The sequence below is a fragment of the Enoplosus armatus genome, chromosome 6, assembly GCF_043641665.1.
Source record: "Enoplosus armatus isolate fEnoArm2 chromosome 6, fEnoArm2.hap1, whole genome shotgun sequence".
NCBI lineage: Eukaryota > Metazoa > Chordata > Actinopteri > Centrarchiformes > Enoplosidae > Enoplosus > Enoplosus armatus.
The window spans coordinates 10,549,778-10,576,907 of record NC_092185.1 but is presented as its reverse complement, the minus strand read 5'-3'; the positions used below and the strand labels follow the sequence as shown (position 1 = coordinate 10,576,907).

At 41.5% G+C, this 27,130-nt stretch overlaps 1 protein-coding gene across 1 annotated transcript in view; it reads right to left on the bottom strand.

Moving 5' to 3' along the window:
• The window catches only part of scaper (S-phase cyclin A-associated protein in the ER), a 58,067-nt gene that overhangs the window by 25,020 nt on the left and 5,917 nt on the right, over nt 1-27,130 (bottom strand). Inside the window, exons 4-22 of the mRNA XM_070907119.1 lie at nt 26,923-27,120; nt 24,350-24,450; nt 23,788-23,904; nt 23,011-23,138; nt 22,599-22,885; nt 21,738-22,088; nt 20,200-20,367; nt 20,001-20,067; nt 19,786-19,903; nt 19,371-19,482; nt 18,788-18,928; nt 18,349-18,504; nt 18,110-18,252; nt 17,878-17,959; nt 17,631-17,783; nt 16,389-16,496; nt 12,062-12,198; nt 7,455-7,520; nt 6,653-6,779 (exon numbers count right to left, since the gene is read on the bottom strand). Of these exons, the coding sequence (XP_070763220.1) occupies nt 6,653-6,779; nt 7,455-7,520; nt 12,062-12,198; nt 16,389-16,496; nt 17,631-17,783; nt 17,878-17,959; nt 18,110-18,252; nt 18,349-18,504; nt 18,788-18,928; nt 19,371-19,482; nt 19,786-19,903; nt 20,001-20,067; nt 20,200-20,367; nt 21,738-22,088; nt 22,599-22,885; nt 23,011-23,138; nt 23,788-23,904; nt 24,350-24,441 (2,553 nt within the window). The 5' untranslated portion in view covers nt 24,442-24,450; nt 26,923-27,120. The remainder of the gene's footprint in view (nt 1-6,652; nt 6,780-7,454; nt 7,521-12,061; nt 12,199-16,388; nt 16,497-17,630; nt 17,784-17,877; nt 17,960-18,109; nt 18,253-18,348; nt 18,505-18,787; nt 18,929-19,370; nt 19,483-19,785; nt 19,904-20,000; nt 20,068-20,199; nt 20,368-21,737; nt 22,089-22,598; nt 22,886-23,010; nt 23,139-23,787; nt 23,905-24,349; nt 24,451-26,922; nt 27,121-27,130) is intronic.

Sequence of the window (27,130 nt, the reverse complement as noted above, 5' to 3'; positions counted from 1 at the left end):
GATTCCAGTGCGTTTCATTAAATGTTCCCTTCTAAAGTGGTGCTTTGCCTCGAGGGCTCTGTTCAAATTTCAAACCAATAATATGCCAATACATATTATTAAATCCCATACCTGCTGTAATTACAGAAAATGTATTGGTGGATAAATACCAGGCCAATCGTTGTTGATGGCAAACCTTTAGACAAATGGAGATAAAATTTGAAAGACAACAGTTTATTTTTTCCATGTAAAAAGTACTTTAAAAAGTACCAATACTGTGAAAAAAATATTTTGTGAATAGCAGGGTTAAATAAATATATTTTCAATATTTTAGGTGTCTATTTTTGGCCTTTTAAACTTATGAAAACATAATGGGGAGCTTGTTGAAAATAGATGAATGTAAAGTATAATGTTAATGTCATTTGTCACCCTCAGAGGGTATTTTCACTTGCCTTGTAACTCCAGTAAAACTACCAGTAACATTTGTATTACTTGCACAATCAAGCTGCTCAATTTCGACACTAAACAGTTTTTTTTAGGTCCACACAAGAACTTTGTTTTGCATTTCCATTATTACTCTCTTTTATGAGTAAGCTTGACTTCTTTTTGTTTATTTTTACGAACTAATGGTCAGCTTTATTAGGTACACATCCCTGTCACAAACTGGCAGTTTAGTCCTTTAAAGTCCTCACTGACTGGAGGAACAAGCAATGTTTTCACACAATGGCATACTAAACAAAAAAACAGTCAGCAGTAGTCCTATGAATGAGGATATTGGTTAAAATGACTTACTTTCATATTACCATGTTTGTGATAATTATTTAAAATAATTTTCTGTAAACAGAACTTGATAAGGGAATAAAGGAATTTTACCATTTTTTTTCCTTCAAGTTGAGTCCCTTGGTTTTTTTAAGGTCTATTCTTTTTTCTCACTTCACTTACAATATAAAAAATAGAATACAAACAAACTAACTTAGTAAGGAAAAAATACATCTGGTCGAGAACACTAGATTTATGAACACATGTAAATAGTTAGGTCCTGCCCTCCTGTGATGATAGAGTAATTGGCAGTAGGTCAGATGCTGCTGCTACAGTGTCTTATAAATCAACAAGTACAAAGCCAGGAGCGAGCGCTGACTGTCAGGCATGTTTGTGCATGGGTCGACAGGGAGGAAAGGAGCTGGAAGGGAGCTGCTGATGGAGGGCCTTCTTCACACAACTGCAGAGGGCCGTGTTACACTGCAGGTCACTCCTCCACCTAATGAGGTTACAGGCTCCTCAGTGCTGTGACAGCACTAAAATCCAGCCACTTCACAGCGCTTTTGTTCCGCACATGGGAAGTTGCCAACAAGCCTGAACACATTGAGAGAGAAGCGCTTTACCAAATTACAGATAAGCTCTTCATCTGTCATTCATGCCCGCTGCTGAGGTAACTGTTCCGCGATTCTGGCGTTAGACACGTACAGAAGACGCACTGAACTATCATTTAGGGTTTGGGACAAAACATTGACACACCAAAGACCCTTTGCCTTCAACATAATGAGAAATGTTACAAAGACACAAAGAGTCTAAGCAGTGTTTGTAAAAATACCTCATTATGACTTCCTTTCTGTACGTTGCCAGCCGTTTCCATGCCTAATCAATTGGGTCTCAGCCACTGAGCTTGGCTTAACCCTTTTCTTAACCCTCCCATCAACACACCTACCTAAAAGCTTCCAGGCTAAATGAGAAAAGGCAGCTCTTTCATAGCAGCTTATCAAATGGTATTAAAGGGGGTAACTGGGACCTGCCCAGTCCTGGCTATTGCCTGTGAAAACCAGACAAGAGTTTCTTGGCTAGTCAGTGCCTTTTCTACTCTGCTGACAGATTTATCTGTTGTGATAATGGAACAATACGAGTGAAGAGGATTAAGTTCAAACTACCTGACATACTATCTTTAGGTGGTCTATGCATGCAATGGTGCACAGAAAACAAAGAAGGCACCAGAGTATTACTGTGAGGACACACATTTAATCAGAAACACAATGTTTAAAGTAAAGGTTTGTTTTGCATGATAACAGCTCTGCTGTGCAAAGCAGTTGACTTTCTGAGCAAATGGGAAACAGCATCTAGTGATGATATATCCTTTCTACAAACCTAACCACACAGGGTTTACATACAGTTTGTATGTAATTACAGTGACAGTGTATGTACACAGTAAGCTGAATTTGCATACAAACTTAACAGGATAAAAACAATGTTTTCACCCAGTTCCACCCAGTGGTCTTAAAGGGATACTCCCACACTTTGGGAAACACACTTGTTTGCAGTCAGAGGTAGATAAGGAGACCAGTTTCCTCCCTATGCATTGAGGCTTACCTTAGTTAAAACGTTTGCACACTTTCACAGTTAAGAACAAAACCCAACAGACTCTTGGATGCATAAGTGGCTGGCTTGCTACCTGACAAGATGGAATATGTAAGTTATACAGGAGTTGTCAGAGAGCATATTTTTCAGCCATGTTAGCAGAATGGCTCTAGGGATGGCAATGTTGGTCAGTCCACCACTTGAAATATCTTGACAACTATTGGATAGATTGCTATGAAATTTGGTAGACATTCATGGTCCCCAGGGATAAACTGTAACAACGTTGGTGTTTCCTTAACTTTTCATCTAACAACATCAACAGGACAAACTCTATTTGTCCAATTAATTGGTTTAGACCAAATTCCTGCAAAACGAATGACATATGTACAGACTCACAGAGCTGCTAGCGTGGTTGCTGCTAGACTCTTAGTCTTGTTTTACTTTCAGGGGGTCACTGCACAGACTTTACACGTCAAAGTCAATTTCCCAGTCACAAGGAGTACTACTTCTGTGGTCTGAGAAAAATGACTCAATTGACCTACTAAATTGCTCTTTTAATGTGGGCTAACTGGCATCCCTTGATCTAATTTTGTTTTTTGTGCTATGCTAGGCTAAACATGTCAGATTTTCAGCTTCTCTGTAGTGAAAGCACAGAGATGAAATTCGCATTGAGTTCCTTTAAGTTCCAATCAGCCTGTGCCTGGTCACACCCCAACAGAAGCTACGACAAAATGCATCAACAGGATGAGCAGCTAATTTTCCCCCAAACAAAACCACCAAAGGCCGAGCATTAAGACACAAGCGAGAAGGATGGCTCCTGAATTATACAACAGGGGGAATCTTATTCAATTATTGTCCAGGGTGACCATTGTTACCCCACGGTGGGAAGCTCGAAGCAGCTGGCAGTTCCTGCGACAGTGTCCGCAGACCAGCAGACAAGCCAGATTGCACTTTGTAGTCTCCTCCCACCAGACACTTTAATTAAAGCAGAGAGGAGGGCACAGCCTCAGTTGTCCTGCCCCACCAACAGATGGACAACAACTGGCAGAGTTCATTAAGGGCTGGCTTCAACTTTGATCTGCACCTTAAATTCACAAGTTCACTCCTTCACTACTAAAACACAACAATGACAGAGACGAGTATGACAGATCACCCTCTCTTCATACAAATTTCATCATTACACAACCTCATAGAAAAGCTGGAGAGTGCATAAACAAAGCTCTGTGGGGCGAGTCGACTGTAAACCACAACAAGGCTGCTGGAGTAAACATTTTAAGGTTGAGTATAAACTTGTGTGTTTACAAGACATAATGGCGTATGATTTAGTAGACTATGTGAGTGCAGGGCGAATATGGAAATGGATAATTCTACAAACTGTGTTTATTCAATTAAATGAACCAAGATTAATCAAAGGCGAGTGTGTCGCAAAATCAAACCTGCCACAGAAACCACAGACAGCCTGTAGTTGTAACTATTGGTGTATTAGTTACAACTAGAGTTTAGAGCCATTTCACTCCCTATTGGTCTTGTGGTGAGGAAACAAAAATGAGGCCTAGAATGAGAAAAAACAATAACATTGGGACTGAAACTCATAGACAAGTTTTTTTTTTTTCAATTAATCATCTGATTATTCAACAACTAAATGGCAGCCTCAAAGATAATGATGTACACGTCTGATACAAAAATCGTTAAAAGTGGCTTAGTCTAACAGGAAATGTAAACATTAGGGATGAAACTGACAATTATTGTATTAATGAAATATTCTGATTCTTATTTTTTTATTTATTTGATCAATAATCTCATCTAAAAATGTCCAAAATAACGACACATGCCCATTACAGAGGCCAAAGGAATGTGTTCATACTGTTTACTCTGTTAAAATAAGTTTTTAAACACAAGAAGCTCAGGACAGCAAGCAAATTTACTACCAAATATACAAGCTCTAACTTACAAATGTTTAGCAGTTTCACATGATGAAGGATAGCTATACAGAGCATTTTAAAAATGACTAAAAACTAAATAAATATTCATTAATACACATACATGGTTAAAATAATGTTAGAACTGATGCTTTTGAAAAAGCTTTGTTAATGGCCAATGTCAAACACTGAAGACAAACAAGGATTAATAGTTTTCTTAAAAGTTTTCAAAAATGACAAAATAATATTTTGGTCATAAAGATGGAAAATGTCTAAACTGAACTGAATAGCATGCTGCTCACTTTTGCCGTCACCGTCAAAACTCCTGACATTCCTGATCTGGGCTGTATCTGTCAGTCTGCTGGAGGCCCAAGCAACAAACCTTATTATCCTGCCTACCCTTCACCTTCCCCCATGTCCCCAGATACGACTCCCACCAGTCCCACTGGTTGGCCCAACCAGGCTTTGACAGCTGACAAATGAAAATGTATTTGCCTCTCAGAGCACCATGCTCCTGACAGTTCCTTACCTGTCATACATGTTACCCTTTTCTAGACAGGCTTTAGCTGAAAGTAGTGGTAAACTGTATCAATACAAATGCTTAATAATAAAATAATAACTTAATAACAAAAAACTAAAGAGCAGCACATTGGGAAAATTGCTATTCTCAATCACAGAAAGTGAAGAAAAAAAAAAGGGTTGACACAAAATAAACTATTAGAGGCCACAGAGGGAGAAACACACTGGGGTCAGAGACTAGACTAAGCCTAGAAAGCAGGGGAGGAGTGAGGGGGGGTGGGTGGGACCCAAAACAGCAGTGCAGGAGGGGGAGTGTCGGGTGTTGTCTAATTAGCAGAGAAAGTGGAGACTGAATCAGATATGGGGGAGAAAAACAAATCTCTAGGTGAGTCAATGACATGAGAGATGCTTGTTAGGTCAAATAATCTAAACGGTCCCAACTTGACGTGACTCAGGGGCCAGACAGCCATGCTGACGGAGACTCTATTTATTTGACTTTGTCCAGGGATTACAGAGGGAAGTGCTCCCCGGTCTGCCTCATTGGCCAATCACATTGTTCCACTCAGCTTAGGGTGGAAGTTTCTGTAAGAAGCTGGTGAGGCAGAACTTGACAAAACAGTTTAAAAATGTGCTTTTAAACTGGAGGTAAAAGACAAAGCAAAGGCACCCAGATAGAGTCTCGATCTGCCTCTTTGCCAGTGACACTACTGTTGAATGGAGCACATCTCCTGTGGCCTACTGACCTCTGACCTCCCACTGGGACTATGTGGAGTTGACGGGAGGAGCCCTCATAAAGTGACAGCTTGTGAGCTACTCACATCACACTGGTCTCCTCCTCTCTCCTTACAGGACGCTCTGCCACCCACCTCAGCCACCTCTTTCTTTGCCTCTCTGGGGAAATTCAATAATGGCCTCTCCAGCCGCCCCCCTCGTCACTGATGGGACACCATAATCTCTCTACCCTCACGCCCAGAGGCATGCACAGTGGGATGTTATGATGGCTCGAACCACAACTTGGCAGGAAATTTATGCCTCATTACAGGAAGTGGGCTGTATATTGTCCTCATCATAAACACGGTGGCAGGTGTTTTAATTCCTCCTCTCAGACTCAAATTGATGTGAGTTTTACAGTAAAAAAATGCCACGCAGCAAAACCCCTGGGACATATGTTTCAAATCAGCTATAGTTATACATGTCTGCCATTATATCTGACAATTATATATATTTATACAGCTGCAAGGAAGTGTAAGAAAAAAGCTAAATCTCTGGAAAAAATGCCAAATTCTCTGGCCTTTGTTCAGTAAAGTCTTGCGCATCAATGGCATTTTATCTGGAAATCCAATTTACTATTGTCTAAACCATTGACATCTGAGTCGTGCAAGCCACATAGACACGAGACAATGCTTGCTCTCGTGCTAGGAAGCTCCTCTATTGGTACCATGTGCACAATGAAAACACAGTTAATCTGGTCTTCATTAGCCAATAACCAAAGGCAAGTTGGTTTGGAGTAAGTGATACTCTACATTGAGAGGGTGAGACACAGGGAGACACAGCCAAACACAGCTCATCACTGAAGAGACATGCCAGAGGGCTGCCCTGACCTGTGCACTGCTGAAGACACTACTGTTCAGTCGACAGACAAGCAACAAAGCAGGACACTGCAGACCAGCACATAATGCACCAAAGAGGATGTGAGGTGGTAACAGGCAACTTCAAACCATTGTAATAGACATCTATGTTAAAGAAAAGTAAAGGTATAGGTACATAAAATTGATTTGATCGTCAATATACAACCAATATATTAAAATATGAATCACTACACCAAGAAAAGATACATATAACTCAACAACATCGTCTACTATATCTATGTGACCCATTTGTTGCTCTACCTGTTTCTCTAAGATGCGAGAGATCTCTCCCAGAGTTCTGTCCAGACCGGACACTTTGTTGTTGGCCCACTGGCCGCTGTCTTGGCCCTGCAGCTGCTTCAACAGGTCCTTCACCAGGCGCTGCAACCTGAACATACAGGAGCAAATACTTATTATAAATCCATTTACAGAATCCACAGAAGAGCTAACACTATTAGTCTAATTGTCAATCAACAGAAAAATAAGCAATTTTGATTGTCAATTAATTGTTTAAGTAATTTTCTATTTAATGTTTTTAGCAAATATTGCAAAAAAAATGCTGGTTTGAGCTTCTCAAATGTGAAGATCTGTTGCTTTTCTTTGTTTTCTATGACAGTAAACTTTATATCTTTTGGTTTTGGACTGTTGGTCTGACAAAACCATAGCACTGAAAGAGTAAAACAACAAAATTAATTATTAAAAAATATTTGTTAAGCAAATATGTGCTGGTTCCAGTCTCTCAAATGTCAAAGTATTTGCCAGTTTTCTTAGTCCTATTTGAAAGTAAATAAATTGATTATAGAATAATTGTTGTTTCCAACCCTAAACTTGAATACATCATGTATTTTGGGGAATTGTGATAAGCATTTTTACTACTACCATTTTCGTTTTCAGATTTTTTAAAAACTGATTTTATAGACCAAATGATTAATCAAGAAAATAGGCGCCAGATTAATCAATGAAGAAAATAATTTTTAGCTGCAGCCCTACACCACAGCTTTGTAATAATTGAAAATGAAGTTGACTATGAAATTTAAAATTATTAAAAAAGGAAAACACTCACTTGGCCTTGTACGGGGAATCAGGGACCTGTGTCTTTGCCTCCATTGACGTCTCATATTCCTTTGCCCTGGAGAGGGAGAAGTAGGAAAAAGTCTTTGAATCCCAGGAAAAAAGTGTTTGGCCTGTCAGTAAAGAAGACAGCGGATGAAAGTGTGAAGAAAGAGAGGAAAAAGTTCAAGCGGAGTCTGTTTATTTGGCCTGTCAGACATTCACCAAGTAACTTGGCTTAAAATAATCAGGCACGGGCTCTGTGGGGACGGGTGTGTTGCTGCCATCAACTCATATCATGAAGACTTAATTCCACCTTTAAATCCACCTTCCTTTGAGTCACTTTTAACAAGGGAGGCTCAACTTCTTCACTTCACTCATTGTCAAATAAACAGTTAATGGGGGTTACAAGCAATGCAGCCAGTGTTTTGAATGTGTGACCTCCTAAAAGGTCATGGTCATTAGGGGACTGGTATTTCTGTGGCATTACTCCAACAGCCAGACTCAGAAACGCAAACTGTATGTGTGTGTGTGTGAGAAACTGGGAGGACGATTGTATCCGTCAATCAGGCATTCCCAGACATGATAAGTAACTATTGATCAGTTAGATAGGGCGCCTTCCGGTTACCCAGCTCTACATTGATAGGATCAAACACTTCCTGGAAGACGACAGGTGGATTTGTCCCAGCAGGCCGGACACGGACCAACCAAAGCCTCATCCTCTTTTCACAATCTCTTGTACTCAAGGGCAGTCATTTTACAGCTATTGATAACTCACCTCACAGCTGGATGAGGACATTGAGATACCAAAAACCTTCCAGCTGCTCACCTGGGGAATACACTCTAGCATTCAGAAAGACAGTAGTGTTGTTACTAATTTGTTGTTCCATGGAATTAATTATTTACGTATTTTCTGTATAGATGTAGCTGTTACAAAACTCTATACTCAAATCGAGAATAAAAAATGCTGCCTTGTCTTATCAAATACTCACCAGTTTGGGAACTATATTAATATAAACAAGTGATCTACAAGATCAGCCATATTGCTATGAAAAGAAGATAAAAAAGTACACTCTTCCTGCATTATATATCAAATTCAATAGACCAGGTTGTGAGCGAGGATAACAATATACGTTTGTGCTACTCATCAGTATTAATTCTAGATATAGTAATTTTCCTTGCCCTGTGAGTAGGATTAATGGGTAGCACAGACTCGCTTTCAGAGGGGGCCTGAACTGTATCTGCCCTGTTTGTCATTCATGATATCACAATATTAATCTCAGACAGGTTTATACCTAACCAGGTTAAACAGGGAGCAATTACTCATTCATAACTGTCCGAAGCAGCGCATGTTAAATTGGCCTCAGGCAATAAATATCAGTGATCGGCAATAAGTGAGAAAGCACAAATCTATAAGAAGTTCATAACACAGCAGATCTGAATTCCTTATATCCTAATTTCTTTTACAGTGACACACTTCTCTCCAATGCCCCAGAAGCACATTCAAACCATCACTACAATGTACACAACACAGACCTAGAGAAGGAAGCCAGGCATCAATTCAATGGCAATAAAAAGTAGTACAACCTACAGGAACCTAAAAGTATACTAATACATTAATAACTTAATGTACTCAAAATCCATTGTCAAGGATGTATGATCATTTCTGAGCAGGAACTTTTCCCCTTAATCTAAGGCAGAAGACTGGGTAAAATGAGTTAGGGCCATGCTTACCACCTCACACTGTATTCTATACTCTATACAGGAGTGTCTTTGTATACACACCACCATCTGAGGTCCACACACACACCAACACACTGGCCACTCTGTTCCCTGCTGAGCGAACCACAAGCAAGCAGCTGCAGGCGAGCAGCTCGCAGCAGAGCATAAATGGAGACTTTGGCTTCCAAGTTCAGAACCCATCCTGACACTAACTGACAGGCTACTTACATGAAAGTTTAATAGCATATTTTCCTTCCCAAAACACTTATTATTGGAGAGGGTTAGCCAAGCCACAAAAAAACATGTGGGTTAAAATGTGTGTGCACCACTTTATGACAGAACAGGGCTGCATGTTGGCCTGGTGAAAAGTCTAGTGAGAACCACTCACGTTTTACGGACACCATACGGTGTTCCAATAAAACGGTTCATTTCCACCCGGTGGTGAAGCGGCTCACCTTCATGTTTACTGGGGCTCTGTGTTATTTATGACCTCTGAAAGCCTGCTGCCTTTGAGTGCTAGTCTCAGCAGGGCTGGTGCAGGAGTGACGGTGAACAGAGACAGATCATGTTGTCACTTTCTCAGTACCGCTGAGCCTCACAAAGCCAAAAACAGCAGCACTGAGAATAAGGCACTGTAGCAGCAGAATGGGATGAGTGTGTCAGCCTGTAGCTGCCTCTTATTCCTCTTTTGAGTAAATACTTTTTCCTGAAAAGCAAAATAATGATTAATTCTCTTTTTAGTAATCTCACTCAGGTTGGAGGCTCTATTAGGATTATTAAGTCTGCCTACATGAGAAGACATTGACCTCTGTAGTAACAAAAAGGAAGAAATGTACTCCAACACGGCTGGACTTATATTGGCAAGAGAGATTCACATAAGAGTGGTACAAAAGCCTGGAAGATGTTGTAGAGGGGTCATCGAGACATGGCTGCTTGTTAACTCCGCTCCTCTTACCAATTTCTTTCTAACCGCTCTGTGCAACACAAAACAATCCAATTAACAGAAAACAAATGATTGCAGGTGAACATAAATTGGCTTTTTTGCAAATTATATACACAATTGATGTTACCATTAGAAGAGTGTATGGGTCTTGTCCAAAAAACTCACATCTTTATTTTTAATCACAATCCCAATAAAGATAATAAAGAGCAGACTCTTTGCAATAATTCAGTTAGCGTTGCCAAGTTGTTTCATAATTATTATCCCAACCAAGATCTTGAAGATTTAACACCGTACCTAAATGTATAAACGATAAATCATAAAAGATATAATTTAAATCCTTTATGATAAGTGTATTTCAAATACACACATTTATTATCATCACTATTCTCTGTACTATTATTTTCCAGTAAAAATTGAATAAGTATTCCAGTAGCCAACATACACTTTGTGAGTGGGAGGGAATATGCAGCAGAAACAGCAGAAAACAACAAACTCTGCCTCTAGGTATTAAAATCAAAGTGATCTTAGCGAGTAAAAAAGTCATACTCTCTATTGCATCCTAAAAACAAGCAAAGAAATATTTTTATTTTTAATACAACGTACATTGATGAGCTGGACAAACTGAAACTGAGGAAAGTAATTATCAAAATAGTAGCTGATAACTGTATAAAATGGATTACTTAGATTCAACCTTTAAGACCACATTATCAACACACCCTCCATTATATCGTAAATGGTAAATGGACTGCACTTTTCAGCCTGAGTGGGACAAAGCTGCTTTACAATGCCTCTCATTCACCCATGCACACACCCACACACTCACATAAGGTGCTGGCCTGGCCACTGGGGGCAATTTGGGGTTCAGTGCCTTCCTCCAGGACATTTAACCCTGTAGATAGGAGGAGCAAGGGATGGAACCGCCAACCCTTTGATTCATGGACGACCCGCTCTCATTCTAAGTTGGTAATTTTCCGTGCATATAAAAGGCTTTATGTTCTTGCTGTCGTGTGTGTGTGTTAGCACTGTGTTTACTTTGTTACATGTCCATGCTCTATTGCAAAAACTAACAATAGAAGAGAAAGACCTGTGTTTTGATATGGTTCCTGACCAACGCCAATGAGTTATTAAATGTGCTTTCAGGGCTAGTTTTCTATTTTCCAAGCAGATGGAGGATGACAACATTCCCAATTAAAAAAAAAACATTTTTTTTTTTTTAGGATACTCTACTTGTTTATTATACTCATATTTTATTGTTTATGTTGACATTATGTCTCCCTTTATGCCTGTTTTAATTCGTTTTAGTATGCAACGTTCCTGTCTTTAGAGTGTACGTCTCTGGTATTAATGTCATCCTGCATGTAGTGGAATACTTCCAAAAATTTGCATCAATAACATCTTACAGTAAGTGCTGTCAACATCGTGTCTCTTTCCACTCCTCTCCCTCCGTGTTGTGACAGCCAGTTAAATTGATTGAGCTCAGGTCGAGGTTCTGACACACAGCAGCTCTGCCTCCTATTTGTTGATTACTATTGATTTTCTTTGATACTTCATTTAAAAATCAATAGCTCAGAAGAAGAAAAATAGGCATGGCTCATACATACTTTAACATACATCCTCCTGCGCACCCAGGAAGGCTTCAGATTTGGCAATGCCATGGCAGCAATTTGGAGGAAAGCTCTTTACAGGTGAAAGCCGGTGGCCCTACAGATCGATTTGCAGTTTTGCTCCCCAATCACAGAAAGTGGCCATAAATTAAGCTCATCAGTGTAACCGTGTGGACAGCCAGGATGCACATAACATCTGCTTTCCATCTCCTTGTCACTCATAAAAAAGTCCTGGCACAGTTTTGTCCTCCGTGCCTCTGAAAGGATGGAGAGGGAGAAACACACAGACACAGAGAGAGAGAGAGAGAGGCAGACTGATAGACAGAAAGAGAGAGAAAATGGATGTATTACCTGGAGTTCATCCTGGCACGGAGCTTCTTTGCCTTCTTTCGTGCCTTCTGCCTCTCTTCTCCATCCTTCATGCTCTCCGAGGAGACAGAGCCGTCTGTCACAATATCCACAATGTATTTCTTCAGCGAAAGATGCTCCTAGATTAGACAAAAACAAAACACCAAAGACATTGCTGCAAATGTTTGAACTATTACTTATAACAAGCCTCTAAAATAAGTACTTTTGTTTAATTTTACTCACACCTTACTGGAGAATTTCCAATTTCTGCCACTTTTATTCCACTACATTTCAGAGGGAAATACTCCCCTGCATTTATCTAACAGCTCTAGGTGCTAGTTACTCTGCATATTAACACGTAATCTGCTTATAAAATACTGTATGATGCATTGTTATAGATGAAACTACCCAGAATACAAAGTGGGTAAAATTAGCTTTAAATGGTCATCTACAACATTAAAATGCTGCTTACACATTAATGCATCAGTAATAACATTTCAATAGTTTAATAATATATCTAATATAAAATTTTACATTCTGAAGGCAGCAAAGTACTTTTACTTTCGATATTTTAAGTACATTTTGCTGTTAATATTTCTGTACTTTTACTAAAGTAAAACTTTGAATGCAGAACATTTACTACGATCAGGTATTGTTATTTTTACATAAGTAAAGGATCTGAATACTTCTTTCACCACTGATACAAATACTGTAAGGAAAACAGGAGGCTGGCAAACAGCAAAAGACCACTATACTGTCTTATCCTTGTCTATTGTACAGTAGAAACCATTAAGAAGGTTTTTAAATTACTATGTAAATAGAACACCAAGTAGAATACTTGTTAAATGTCTCTAAGTAGAGGTTATAGACTTAAGATGTGGCACTGAATATATTGTGTGACATGTAAATCTACACCTCTCAATAACACCATTGTATCCTGTAATTACCTCCAATACTCTACAGTCTTTTGAAGCCACCCACCCATGGACATGCTAAAAGGCTGGAGGTGTTGCCTCCTGTCTGGCTCCGTCAGATGATTCTGATATTTCCACCAGGAGACAGGGGAATGTAACCCAATTTAAACAACATGATGCATGTGAAAGAAACCAATTACCCAATTATGCTGTCATCCAGCACCCCAGAGGATAGGATGGCCTCACAGATAAAGGATTTCCATTCAGCAGACTAGCTAACCTGTGTGTGGGATGCCGTACCCTTTGGTCACAAGTGTTGTCAGTGCACCTGCTGCCTGAATAGAGGTTTTCACTCAGGGTCGTTGGACAAACAGGTGTGCTTAGGTGGGCTAAGTGTGCAAGAGTGAATTAGTGCCACAAAACTACTGAATGAATCTAAAAGGTTTCTTTTCATTTTGACTTAAAGGCCCTGAAAACCTATTTTCTAATTGAGCTTCTTACTACGAGCAATGGGGTCCTAAATGTACACACTTTTTTTTCTGCCAAAGTTAGAACAGTTTTGTATTTTTCTGTTTATTTTATTTTGTCTATGGGTTTTTTTCAGTGTCTGAAAGTGGGCGGAACTTCACTGGGAAAAAGGTGATGTCATGTATTTCCGTGCACCAATCAAGATTGCAATAATTAAATCAAAATATGATGACAGTTGTGGGGTTGTTTACTTACAGTTCAATATTACAGAGAAATATGTAAGAATTGAAGCAACATTTTCAGGAGCTTTAATGATGATCAAGTAGTTGATAACTCATTTGGAAAGATTAATAAAAGAAAAAAATATATATTTTAGCCTTTTTTTAAGGCCTAAAAGAGTAAAATAGGAGAAAGGGGATGATGATAACTTTGGAAATGAAAAGGGCAGTAAGTGAGATTATTATGTTACCTAGGAAGGATGTGTGTGTCTGTATTTGTATGCGCACACCTCTGCCCTCTACTCCGCGATACTACAGGTCAGTCATGACTCATGACCGTAGCTGTCCCTCTCTTGGGAGGCAGCTGTTCAGTAATCTCTCTGAGAGGCTATCCAGGGCACTGGCCACTCACTTAATGGAATTGTTTCAGTAACATCCAAAACATCTTTGCAAAATCACACTGGTAACATAAAAGTGTACCTGAAATATTAAGCTGTCAAATAGAGTATAAAGCTGACACACAGACTATGATCCTTTAGCAAATAAATATATAATGATTGCATCCCATTTCCTGTTGGTAGGAGGCTGGTCTGAATGGAAGACTTTTAGTGTTTCAGACAATCAGACTTGATGACAGACAGGTGTCTACCACTGAACCACTGTAACAAAGACACTGGCCTAAGGGAAATGCTACCGCACAATACCACAGATATCCTCTGGTGGGAGTAATATGATACCGCTCTAAACATCTCTCCCTTTCACTGACACAAACAGACCTACAACAGATCTAAAAGGCGGCCAGCACACACAGATTCTTTGGGTTTTGTTCATCCACTGCCTCTTTTGTCACATACAAAGGCCCGAGAGGTAGGCTTTCCATTTGGTGCGAAACTAACAGCTGTATTTCATGTTGGCTATTAGGTAAGATATGATACTACACTGGATTGAGTTACCATCTCTCCAGTGGTTTATGTGACATTTTTGTATTGAACTGCATCTTATCAGTGACATTTAAGGAGGGGACAAGTCACCCAAAGACAAACCCCCCCCAAAAACAAATCACTGGATCTCTCTTTACTAGACAAACTAGACAAATGTCAGACCTCAAAACAGTGTGGGGAGGGAGAGGTTTGCTTCAGCTGGCAGTCTGGATATTTCATCACAGTTCTCAATTTGTGGCAGTGCACCTTTATCTACCTTCAGGACTATTCAGTGCCTTTGGGAGGTCAGCTCTGATACCCTCTGCTGCCTGGTGATCTATCCACTGGCCGTGTTTGCCAAGCAGTACAGACAGGCAGAACAGAGGAACAGTCTTTCGTCAGAGAAGCCACCAGTTTTTTGAGTCGTGTATAAAGGTGATCAATAAATAAAGTCCTTATGTCAGAAGCCATAGGTCTTGGATATTACCTGCATCTTATTAAACCAGGACAGATGGTGAGTAAAAAGAGTGATTGTAATCTCAAGCTCTCTCCCCATACATAGATCCTACCCTGTTGATAATCATTGTATTTTTAATTTAATTCGCAAGTCTGTCAGAATGAGAGAAAATGACTAAATATGAAGGCACAGGACATTTGCCGCCCGCTTCCGATGAAAAACTATGGAGTGACCTCTGCACAGTTGAACAAACCATCTTCATTTTAATTAAAAATCTTTCATTGCAGGAAGAGTTATGGAGCTGCAGTCTGGAAAATAGTTGGCAGTGGTATGAATGAAATAGTGGACACCAAATTGAGCTTTATAGATTAGATAAATAACAAGGAGCCACATAAGTCTATCTAAACAAAGTCTCCGTAGACCGACTGGACAGTTTGAATAGCTTCCACATAGAATAAGAAAAAGTAGTTCTAGACCTCTAAACATTATCTATTAGAGATGCTACAATGACAGAGCCCAATTCAATAATAACACACTTAATACAAACTGTCAAGTATAACATTTAGATTCAGCCAGATGCCGATTAGGACGAGGATGACTTCAAGTTCAGCAAGAGCTTAAACTTTTACTGATTAGTATTGACAAAAAGACAATATGCAAGGTGGGAAAACTTTAAAGCCCCGACATTATGGTTATTGGTAAAAATTATATCGTACAGTAGGAGATATACTGCAAATGTATATGAAGTAGGGATCATATATGAACTGTTTATAGGGCTATATTGGTGTGTGTATATAAGTGCTTCTCTCCATGGCCTTGTTTATCATACTGTCAAACTGAAAAAAATGACCTGCATTCGGAAGGGAAATGATTTAGAGGAAAGGAAGGAGCGGGGTATCAATTATTCCCCACTGAAAAAAGCTTTGAATGAAGGAGCTGCCGGGGCCAAAGGTGCTGCGTATAGCACCAACAGTTGTCAGCCTCACAATGAGCACTGCTGAAAAGCCAATCTCATATTGCAGCCTGAGAGGTTACCTTGCATTAACGAGCTCCCTTCTCATGGAAAAGCGCTCCATGACAAAAACAGCCTGGAGACAAGGGGGTGATGTCACCCCTCCACTGAAGCACTGAACCGTAACTGTGTACATTTCAAGGCCCATTTGTAAACTCACAAAGCCAGCAACAAAGTCGTGGCAGTATCTAAGGGGATGCATGAACAATAATAATGACCATGTCATAAAACATAACCATGGTGTATCTTTGTCTTTTTACATGACACAAGCAGCAGTAGGGCAGTAGTCTTTGACAGGATGAGTGGATGTTTGTTCCTGGCAGGGTGTGGGTGATACGCACCACTTCCTCATCGGAAAGCTCCCGCCCCTGGATGCTGCTACTGTCTCGCACGGCCTGTTGGTGCCTCTTGCCCTTGGTGTGGCTGAACAGGTGCACCTCCGAGGTGATCTACAAACACAAACACGGTGGTCAGAGGTCACTGCTGTGGGAACAATGGAGACAGAGGCAGGGAAAGGTCAACAGAGCCCCATGGGACGCCAGTGAAACGATATACCACATGGGCTTGGGACATGACCTGCCTCTCTTGGACCTCAGTTTAAAGCAAAGACTTAGGAAAGTAAATGTGATTTGTTACATATGATACATTATGTGTAACTTGGCTATAAAGAAAAGATGCCTTTATGGTTGTATTTCATTGTATTATACATATTTTTTTATTCCAATTGAGCCGACAGCAACAGAGAAACAACTCGACACAATAACTCTCTTCCGGGTTTTAATATTTGAAAGAAAAGTTCAGTATTTAAAAAGAAAATGCCTCAAAATGCCTTTCAAAATGTTTTAAATGTCTAAATAAAAGTAGTGCCAGTCTGAGAACTAGCCACAACAAGAGGCAGGTGTACAGCAAGCAATGTTGATTTCCCATCTCTGGAAGCAAGCCCATTTAGAATGGTTTGTGTTTAATGTCATTAAATTAAGTGCTTGCTGCTGACCAATCCATGATCTCTGGTGTCAGATGCTGGCCAAGGTCATCTAACATTTAACAAGATTCCCTCTTTCACCCCCCAACCCTCGTCCTTATCTGATGCTGGTTTGAAGCCTCAAGGTGTCCCACCCTTGTTGCCGTGGTAGCCGGTCTGTCAGCGATAAATGTGTCTGCTTGTGGATTTGTTGCCTGACACTTGAAAAAGCATAAGCATGCCCAATCATAAATCTCTGTTTAAGAGTCCATGTTTAATCAATGCAGTTAAATCCTCATTTAAATGTGCCCTCTTTGAAAAATCTTCTGAATCACCTTCCTATCAACATTTTTATGTGTATACAGCCTTCCAAATAATACTGGGGAGTTGCCGAGCGCTGTTCTGCTGCAGCATCTGTGTCTTTTTCTTTTCCTTATGCCCATGTGTACCAAAGACACACAGTTTGGGGGAGTAAGATAATCAAATGAAAGGTTGGAGAAAAATTCAAGACCGTTTGAGAGTAATGAGGACTTCCCATCTCTGCTGTTAGATTCAACATCAGGTTAGGGACACCAATGGACATCAATAAGCCCTGAGACTGACGGGATGAAACTGTACATACCACAACGCCGCACAGGGAGCACTGTTTCTTGCGCTCATACGGTGTCAGTTTGGGGGCGTAGTCTGTGTTAGCATGTCGACCACTGCTGAGCTCAGCAGCTTTCTCCTTCCTCTGCTCGATTTGCTCCATATGCCTGCGGCTGCTCTCATCATGCTATGGAAGAAACCAGAAACCGGGGGTCATATGGGAGACTGGGATTCCTGTATCATGTCCGATGGAGATGCAAGGTGGCACGGTATAAACTTACCTTCATCTGAATTTTCTTCTGCAGCTCCTCCATGGCCTCCTGCTGAGCAGCACTAAGCGCAGCCAGACGCTCCTCTCGGTCTCTTCAGATAGGACGTAGAAAAGTGTGAAACAACTGTACATGCAAATACAGGTCTCACATTTATCAAAGTGACTGTTGGATCAAACGAGGATTGGTGCAGCCACCTGTGTATGTATACACTTCCAAACTGAAGGGATGTGGGACTACATACCTGGCCCTTTCCCGCGCTGCATCTTCTCTAGCTTTTTCTTTTTCCTGCCTCTGCTGTTCAATACGAGCCTCCTGCTCCTTCCTCCGCATCAGCAGCTCCTCCACCCGTGCCTGCCGCTCTGCTTCCAGGACACGTTTACGCTCCTACAGAGGGAGTAGAAGAGTTTGAAGATGCTCCTGAATGTGAAAATTACAAGCAGAAAAATGTAATGTGAATCGAGCATTGTGTTTTTGTAGCACCTGCACAGCCTCATCTCTGGCCTGCTTTTCCTCCTGTCTCCTCTGTCTGTCCTCCTGCAGCTCGTTAAGGCGTTGCTCATACTCATTTAACTTGGCCAGGGCATCATGCCTCTTGTTTTGGGCTTCCAGAGTGTTGATGAATGCGATTTCATTCACCTGTACAGACACAAATACTTATGAATGAGGATATAAACATACACAGGGTATATAATATGTAAATAAACATAAATGCATATACACAGAGAAGTTTTTGTTAAAATAGGAACAGTATTTTGACTAGAATCAGTCAAACGGACACACCCCTAATCCACAGCAGTACTGTTTTTTGGGACATTGTGTTTGTATGAATGTAATTTAACACTTTACATATGTAATTTCAAAATTTTCGAGAAAATTCCTCAGCTGTCACACGCATTTGGTTACTGCTTTTCTCCTCTACCTTGGCCTCTTCTTCTTGGGCCTTCTTCACAATCGCCTGGAGCTGCAGCTCTCGCTTTAAGTCTGCATGTAACAGCTTTTCCTCCATCATCCTCCGACGCTGCTCCAACAACTCCTCCTTCCATTTCCTCACCTCCTTCTCCTGCAGAGTATGAAGAGTGAGAAGCAGGAATGGGTGAAAATAATGTAATTATGTACATTCTCTGAGACAATGAAAAAAACAAACACAGACAACGGTTCTTCAGTTGCTGCCCTCTCTAGTGTGTCCATGGGGGGGATTTATGTGAATATACACCACTTCATGTATTTATGTGGTTAATCCTGATTTATTCTAGGACTCACTCATCTTGCCATGGCCTGGAGAACAAAAACAAACTTCATGAAAGGCTGTTGATTTTGGCCAGGGGTCTCTCTCACGACTGTCTGCGGCCAGCTGGCCTGGATGCGACCGGAGGGGGTTATAATATTTAGTGATTCTATCAGGCAGCGTGCTGACAAAACCTCTCGTTACAAGCCAGGCTGGGCTTAGCTTGCATGAAGTATTTTTTAGGGTGTTTTCCGTCAGCTTGGCACAGCTTACTCACCCTCTCCAAGAGCTTCTGCAGTTTGAGCGTCTTTTCCTCCCGGAGTTTGTCCCTCAGCTGCTGCGCCTTCAGCTGTTTCTCCTCATGTTTCTTCTTTGACTCTGCAATGGTTCTGTCAAAAACATTGAAACAAATCATTCATCTCTGTTTCCTTTTCATCAACAACGCGCAGGGGCAGACATAGACTCTGATAGGAACAAGGGCCTGTTCAGATGTTCTGGGTGGTAACCTAGAATGAGAGAGAGGTCAGACTAAGTAAGGGGGCCTGTGACTCCCAGGCTGCTGGGTTAAAACCCTGTCAAAATAAGGTGAGGGGACCGCAAATGAGTAGATAGGGGTGCTGTTCAGGAAGGCACTAAACAAAAAGAGAAGCTGATTGTACTGTGTGAATACTGTCAAATACAAAATGTTGCACCTTTTGCGTGATGGTGAGGACAATTTCTCGTGCATGTGGATCCCATGTCCAGGAGGCCGAGCAGGTTCCTCTTCTACAATGTCCCCCCATGAGGTACTCTGACGCCATGGCTCACGAGCTACAGAAAAGACAAGGAAAATAAATAAACTTCAGTGTAATGTTTGCCATTACAAAGAATGACGGTTCAGTTTTCATTTAGATGTTGACTTCCATACCGTCATAATCTGCCAGCATGTCACTCCAATCTATATTGGCTCCGCAACCTCCGTTGCCGATGCTAGTCTGTGGTGAAGATTTGATTTTTTCATATGTTAACATACAATGAGGTACAAAATATAAATCAATAAACTTTAACTTTCTGTCAAACAAAAGGCGCTTAACATTTACAGTATAAATGAACATGATTAATCTTACAGAGAAGTCACTTTCGTTGTCAGTCTCCAGGTCGTTGTTCTCGGCCTGAATCTCTCTGGTCAGCTGTTCTTCCTCAGCAATGGCACTGGCAATCGCCTCCTCATTGGCCTTCTCCAGTCTGTCGGCAAGCTCCTCTTTCTTGGCCAGGACCTCTGCCATGGACTGGGGCTGAACACATGGCACAGATACTACCTCACACACACTGCATTTCACACTTGATAAATGTTGAGTTAATACAAACATCCACTGAGTAACCAGAAAAACTGAAACCTGTTATTGTAATATAACAGGATGGACGTCATTTTGACATATCACAGTAGATAAAAACACATGTATAAATAATAAAATTAATGATGGCTGAATTCCATTTAGCTGCTTCAGTTTCAGGGTCCTGGCTCTGTGCATGCTGGCTCACTGTCACACTGTCATGGCTCAATGAGACACAACAGAGCTTTATATGTACCTTTCTCACTGATTACATTATATCAGAGAGGTGTTACTAATATTTTAGCTGCTAGCTACATGTAAATTATGTTGACAAAATATTCAAAACACCTTTCATTATAATGCAGTTCAGCGCAACTACTATGATAGAGCAGACATTTCTATTCTTCTCATCACAGAATGTAAATTATGAAATGTGGTAAATATTTGTAATACCTGTAACACTACATTTTAGCTTCTGTGCTGTTCTGATTTGTACTTGGGTGCATACTCCAACGACTGAGGGGAACACCATATCAACCCAATCACAGTTTGTACCACACAATCATCACAAGAATCACAAGTGAGGAAGCATTCAAGAGTCATGCAGGTCGCATTTACCGTGAGGATGAAGAGATGGTGGAAGGAGGCAACTGATGGTTTTGAACTAGAAAACGGTTTACTTCAAAAGTATTTTCTGAGTTTATATATTTTCATGACATGGCGATAATATGGGAATGACCCATAGATTGATACATGACATATGTATGGGTAGGTTAAAAGGGTCTAAATCTTAGGCACACAAGTATCGCCTGAACAAAGTAAAAGACGAGACTGGTGTTAAATTTGAGGCCAAATAGCCTTCACTGCAGATTTGAGTTGAAGTTTTTTCCCCATACGTTTTCATTCACCACCGGTCAAAATTTGACAGCATCCCACTTAGAGGTGTGGTCATGAGTGATGCTTAATAATAGTGACAACATGCAGACAATGTTTGCCTAAGATCTGACGCTCGGTTGAATGCAGTAAAGGGTCTGCAGCATTTTTTTTTGCACAGAATTTTAACAAGTGGCCAAAATAACTGAAACAAGTTGAGAGATTCGTTTTGGGCAACACCCTGGGAACACTTGCTTGAGTACAAAAGTCGTCTACTCACAGCTATTCTTCACAGTGAACGGTGCTAAAACAACACTACACAGAGCTATGCAGTCTTGCTTGCACATTTGGTCTGGAGGTTTCTTAAGATTGACTTTGTTTAGGCGGTGAAGGGCCCTTAGGGATCCCTGCGACCCCCGCCCTCCCCTCCCTCTGCTCCTCCATCTCTCAGCACTCACAGTAGAAAGCTCTGTGGGGTCCAGCACACTCTCCAGTTTCACCGCTGCCATGGGAGTCTCAGCCTGTCCTGGAGCAGATGTGGCCATGCCCTGCAACGCGCCCCCCTCAGCCCCACTGTCCCCCAAGGCCAACAGTGCATCGAGCACATCCGTCTGGGGAAGGTCTGGGGATGCGGAAAGGACCAGAGCAGGGACTGGGACTGATAATGTAATGTCTGTTGTTGGGACTGTGGCTGAAGGTGGGGTGGGCTCTGGAGCTTGGGAAGGGGCAAGAGATGCTATGGGGGGAGGCGCGTCTTCACAGGGTGCGTCGACACACTGCCCCGAGTCTTGAACACTCTCTGCTGGGGGCTGCACCAACAGTCACACAAACACACGCAAACTCAATTAAAGACATGCTTATTTCAAGCAATTCATGACAGTAATAACTAAAGAAAAACAAACCAAACCAGTCAATACTCAACACATAGCTGAAAACACAAATCATGCAGGAAAGCTGGAACTGACATGCCCTAAAACATCCAATTATGATCAAAATAGATAGATTGGAAATCTGATTTGTATTTCAAAATCAACCGATGGCTATAACACACTCTTACCAAGTGTGTCTTGAGGCATCGACAGAGTATTTATTTCATGAGAGTGAAAATGGGTTTTTTTGCCTCTGAAATGTCAGTGTACAATCAATCGCCTTAAAGTTGATATGCCTGTCTGGGCAGTCTGTCTATGAATACCATGGAACTCAAAACAAAAACAAATGTGGCTGATAAAATGGTCTAGTGTTACTCTGCTACTCGTGAATAATTGATATCCAGGGACTGCTCAGGGAGAGAGACGTCACGATGTACTGAATCTCAGTACCTCCATCATGCGCCCGTTCTCTGGACATCCAACCTTCCCCAAGGGGTCAGGCTCCACAGGGACTTGCTGCTCAGTGTCTGTCCGGGCCATGTCCTTGTCCGGGAGACACTGAGGATGGAGTTGTTGCACCTCCTGTGGCTGTAGATGTGACTGGTTACACTTGGCGCTGTCCTGTCTTGGGGTGACTTGAGCCAAGACAGGACTGACCTTGGCAACTATGGCAGCAGAGCGAGGCTTGGCAGCACGTCCTCGCTGGACGGTCTCCCAGCCCTCTGCATCCTTTTTACCTGGAAAAAACATGAGGTACTGTGTCAACCAAGGAGAAGACAATATGTTCCTGTGCTCTCCGTGTTAGAAGGAGCCGCATTCTCTCAAAGTACATTGTGGCTCTGTGCGGGAGAAGATTTCTTACCCAGTTTTTCTACTGGGAAGGTGGTCGGTAGACTGGAGCTAGGGGCGGACTGAGTGCACTTCACTCGGTCTGCCCAGCTGGGGCCTGTGTGGGAGAGCCGGGCTGCAGCCAGTGTAGGTGGAGGACCACTGAATGAGACACACACACACACACATCATGCATGAGAACAAACAAATGTGCACCTGTGCAGTGAAGCCTTTACCGTCAGCAGATAGGATTTTCAATTGTATTATGCCATCACATCTAATCTCAGAGTGGCTCCTACTGTGCTGCCTGTCTAAGACACTTCAGCAGTCTGAAGACACTCCTATCCAACAACCCAGCACTCGGAGATAGCATGGGACTGTATTGGACAACAGGCCTCCGCCATGATCAATATCCATTTCCTGCAGCATCCGATTACAGAGCAGTGCACATATTGAACCGATGCTTCAGCAGACACTTTCATCTACACCTTCCACTCATTCTGTGGCCAAAGAGTGAGAGACTCAACAAATTGCATTAAACAAATGCTTCACCATCAGCAATCAATGTCTGTATTGCTAGATAACGTAGTCTGCATTTTCTAACCCCTTCCAAAACAGGCATAGTGCATCATTTAAAATATTGATTGGTTAATAACAGGATACTTCATAATACAATTATAATCAAATAAATGTTGTGTTGATCTTTAAAACAAAATCAAATGCCTAATGGTGATGGGGGAAAAATGGGGTTCTGTGTAGTATGCCATCCTTAAAGCACGACTAAAGATAATGACAGTGCAACAGAGCTTACCCAAAGTTGAGGGTGCGACGTGCACCCGGAGAAGGTACCATCCTGTCCACCGAGGGGCTTGGCATCACATGACGTCCCGGAGACATCTTGCGCACCTCCCAGGCTAAGGATGTGGGCCTGTACAAAGTGAAGTGGCAAACATTACTTAACTAACACTAATTCCTAGTTGCCAAACATACAAAGACTTGACTCACACTTTGGCAAATCAGTTAAATGGCTGATTCACTTGCAGCAATTTATGCAATAAATGGAGCATGTAAAAGTTTCAGGTTGTCTTATTGATTAACACTACACTTTAAATGAACAAATTGGGAGGCAGCACTGGGAATCTCATTTCTTAGTCAATTTACGGTTGCAGTGGTCACTGTGTTAAAGAGAAGCCAATAAACTTGTGGATCCCTTTGAATTAAAGCCAAGGCTATTGATCCATTCTGTTTGTGACTCAAAGCCAGGGACCAGACACCAGCACTTCCAATTTCACCTCAGGGAGCAATTGAAAACAGGCAGTGAATGAGAGGGACAGACAAAGAAAAGGAGTGAGAAAAAGAAAACTGATGATCACCTGTTCTGGGCATCTGTTTTCTCCAACTTCTCCTGAAGCTGGATCCAGTCTATCAGAGCTTTGAAATCCCGTACGTAGTTGTCTAACATCATCAACACCTCCTAAGAACAGAAGTTAGAATAGGATGGATAATGATTACACAGAGATAATAAACACAAACATGAAGAATGGCACAATGTACTAACCAATAGAAAGGTAGGTTTAAAAATAATTAAGTAAAATCTGATGCATGTGTGTCACTTAAGAATATCTGTTGGACAATATTAATGTAAAAAGCAATACATTTTGTTTCCTCACCTAGAAAATACCATGACAATTTCTAAAAAAAAAATGCCATAGAACAGAACTTGACCTCATAGTACTGATGTTTTAATGTAAGCATAAAATTATGCATTATCTTTCAGTTAGTGTTTTCTACTTAGGGCTTGTGATATTAACTATTTCTGGGATCAGTTAGATAATCTTCTTTTTTCCAACTAAAACCAATAACTGGCATTTCACTGGCTTGTTGAGAGCCCAAATCTGCCATTCAAGTCAGTTTAAAAACTGACAGAAAGGCAGGTAGATCAAGAGTGTTGCTGGCAAGCAGGAGTTGGCCCACACATGGATAGAAAAGTTTGAGGAAGAACAGGGGAGGCAAATTCCTAATAGCAAATGCCTATTATCTGCACTTGGACTGACTCACAGTGCTAGTTATCCAGAGGTGGTGGACTATGTGGAGCTTTTTCCCAGAGCTCTAATGAAACGAACACTACTGATTGATGGGGAGTGTGAAGGGAGTGGTAATTGAGAGTAAAGCTTCACAGTGCTTTTAGTTAATAGACAAGTCAGGCCAATGAAAGATGTGTCCAGCAGCAGGTCTGCTGATTAGAGCTGGTTAACAGGCAAAGACCACCGCTATGGCCTGGTGTTCATTTGGTAATGAAGGCCAAGACGGAAAGGTTTGTTGCTCCTCTTACAGATAAACCAACAGTGAGTGAAGGCACCATAAAGTGGCTTTCAGCATGTTAACAGGCACACTTACCTAAATACAACCCTCACATAACATTTCATGAGGAATGACAAAATGTTTAACCTTCCAGAGGCATTGCCATAAAGTAGGATGGGCAGTAAAAACCTGTGGTCCATACACAGAAACAAGAATGAACAGGTACAACCGAGGTTAGAGTGACTGACCAAGTAAATAATTCACAGTTTTGATTGTTTTGTTTTGTTTTAAGAGAAATCTTTGTTGTTGTTTGCTATCACTATACTTATATGAAAAATAAAAAAAAAATCTGAACTTCTACTGCCTCCAAGCAAACAGGAACACCAAGTACGTTTCTTGCCTGGTCTGGGTGATATGTCTAGTACATCGGAGATGGCATAAAGGAACAGTTGATAAGAACTAATTAGGCCTGGGGGCTGGGTGTTAAAGACGTATGGGCATTATCAATATGCATATATGAATCATTCTGCTGGGCGAACAATTTCCCCCTGAGTGGGAAAACATATTACATTGGGTCAGCACTGAGGTTATCATTCAAAATTATACAAAGCATTACAGTAACATTGCAAAGAGTAAGGCATCACTTCCTGACAATGGTTATGTTTATGTCCATACGTTTTTGGGTGGAATATTGTTAGCTATTTATGTTAGAGCATACAATGCAGATTGCCCACAGCTACACTAGGGGTTTGTGGTTGGGGGATATCAGAGCACTCTGCCTTCCCTCCAGATGACTCCATCATCTATCAGTGTCCATTAAGCCCAAGCTGGGTGGGATGGGGGATTATGAACAGCACCCAGCTCCATGGCCATTAGGCAGCATTAGGGTGTGGAGAGATACAGTGGTATGAGGGGAAAAAAACACCTACCGGCCAGATGTCTTACACAGGCCAACTGACAACATGCTGATCACACCACAGGGAGCTGCGCTGTGGCACTGACAGCAAGCCGACCACACCACAGGGAACTGGGCTACGGTACTGACCGCAGACCGTCACCAGAACCATGCTCAACATAATGCAGCATGGCAGAAGAATCAATAAAACACAGGACCAGCAGTATCATACCAGTATGCCCTGGAGCAACATCACAGTGCCACTGCAAGGTTGCACCAAAACAAAACACACGGATCCACAAAACAGAGAATAATGTCAAAAATGCTGTTAATTTTATGTGCAAGATGTAGTAGACCAAAAAGAAGCTGAAATGGCTAAGCCCCATTTCAGCAAAAGCCTGATGATAACCATAACGCATATACAATATTGTTTACAGTCTGTCATCAATATTCAGTCCAGTCAGCCAGGCCCAAGAGAGAGTCCTGTGATAATTCTCTCACCAGCGAGCCTTCAGAGAGCCCCTCTGACATAAAGCAGAAATCAAAAAGGAATGCGAGCTGTGAGGGAGACATTTTGTTATGATCTCAATGTCTCCCTCTAGTGTTCATAAATCCTTACACCCTTCAGCCACCCCAAAGAAGGAATTCCTGTTTGGTCAGTTCAGATCATGAACCCACTGATCCTGAAACTAGAATTTGCATTTCTGCTCCGACTACTGTGTTTTTTTTTTCTCCTCAAAGCCGACTAACCCTGCATTCCACGACGCTCTGATCGGATTCACAGGTGACATAAATCTCGTCCACAGCTCGACGCAAGTTGTCGAAGAGGAAAGCCCAGTAGCGTGCTCGCAGGTCCACCTTGCGGGGATGCCTAGCCTTGGTGGGGCTCTTCTCTGCCCCCTTGTCCAACAAGGCACCAGCTGTGCCTTTATTTTCCACACCAGCATTCTGTGGAGAC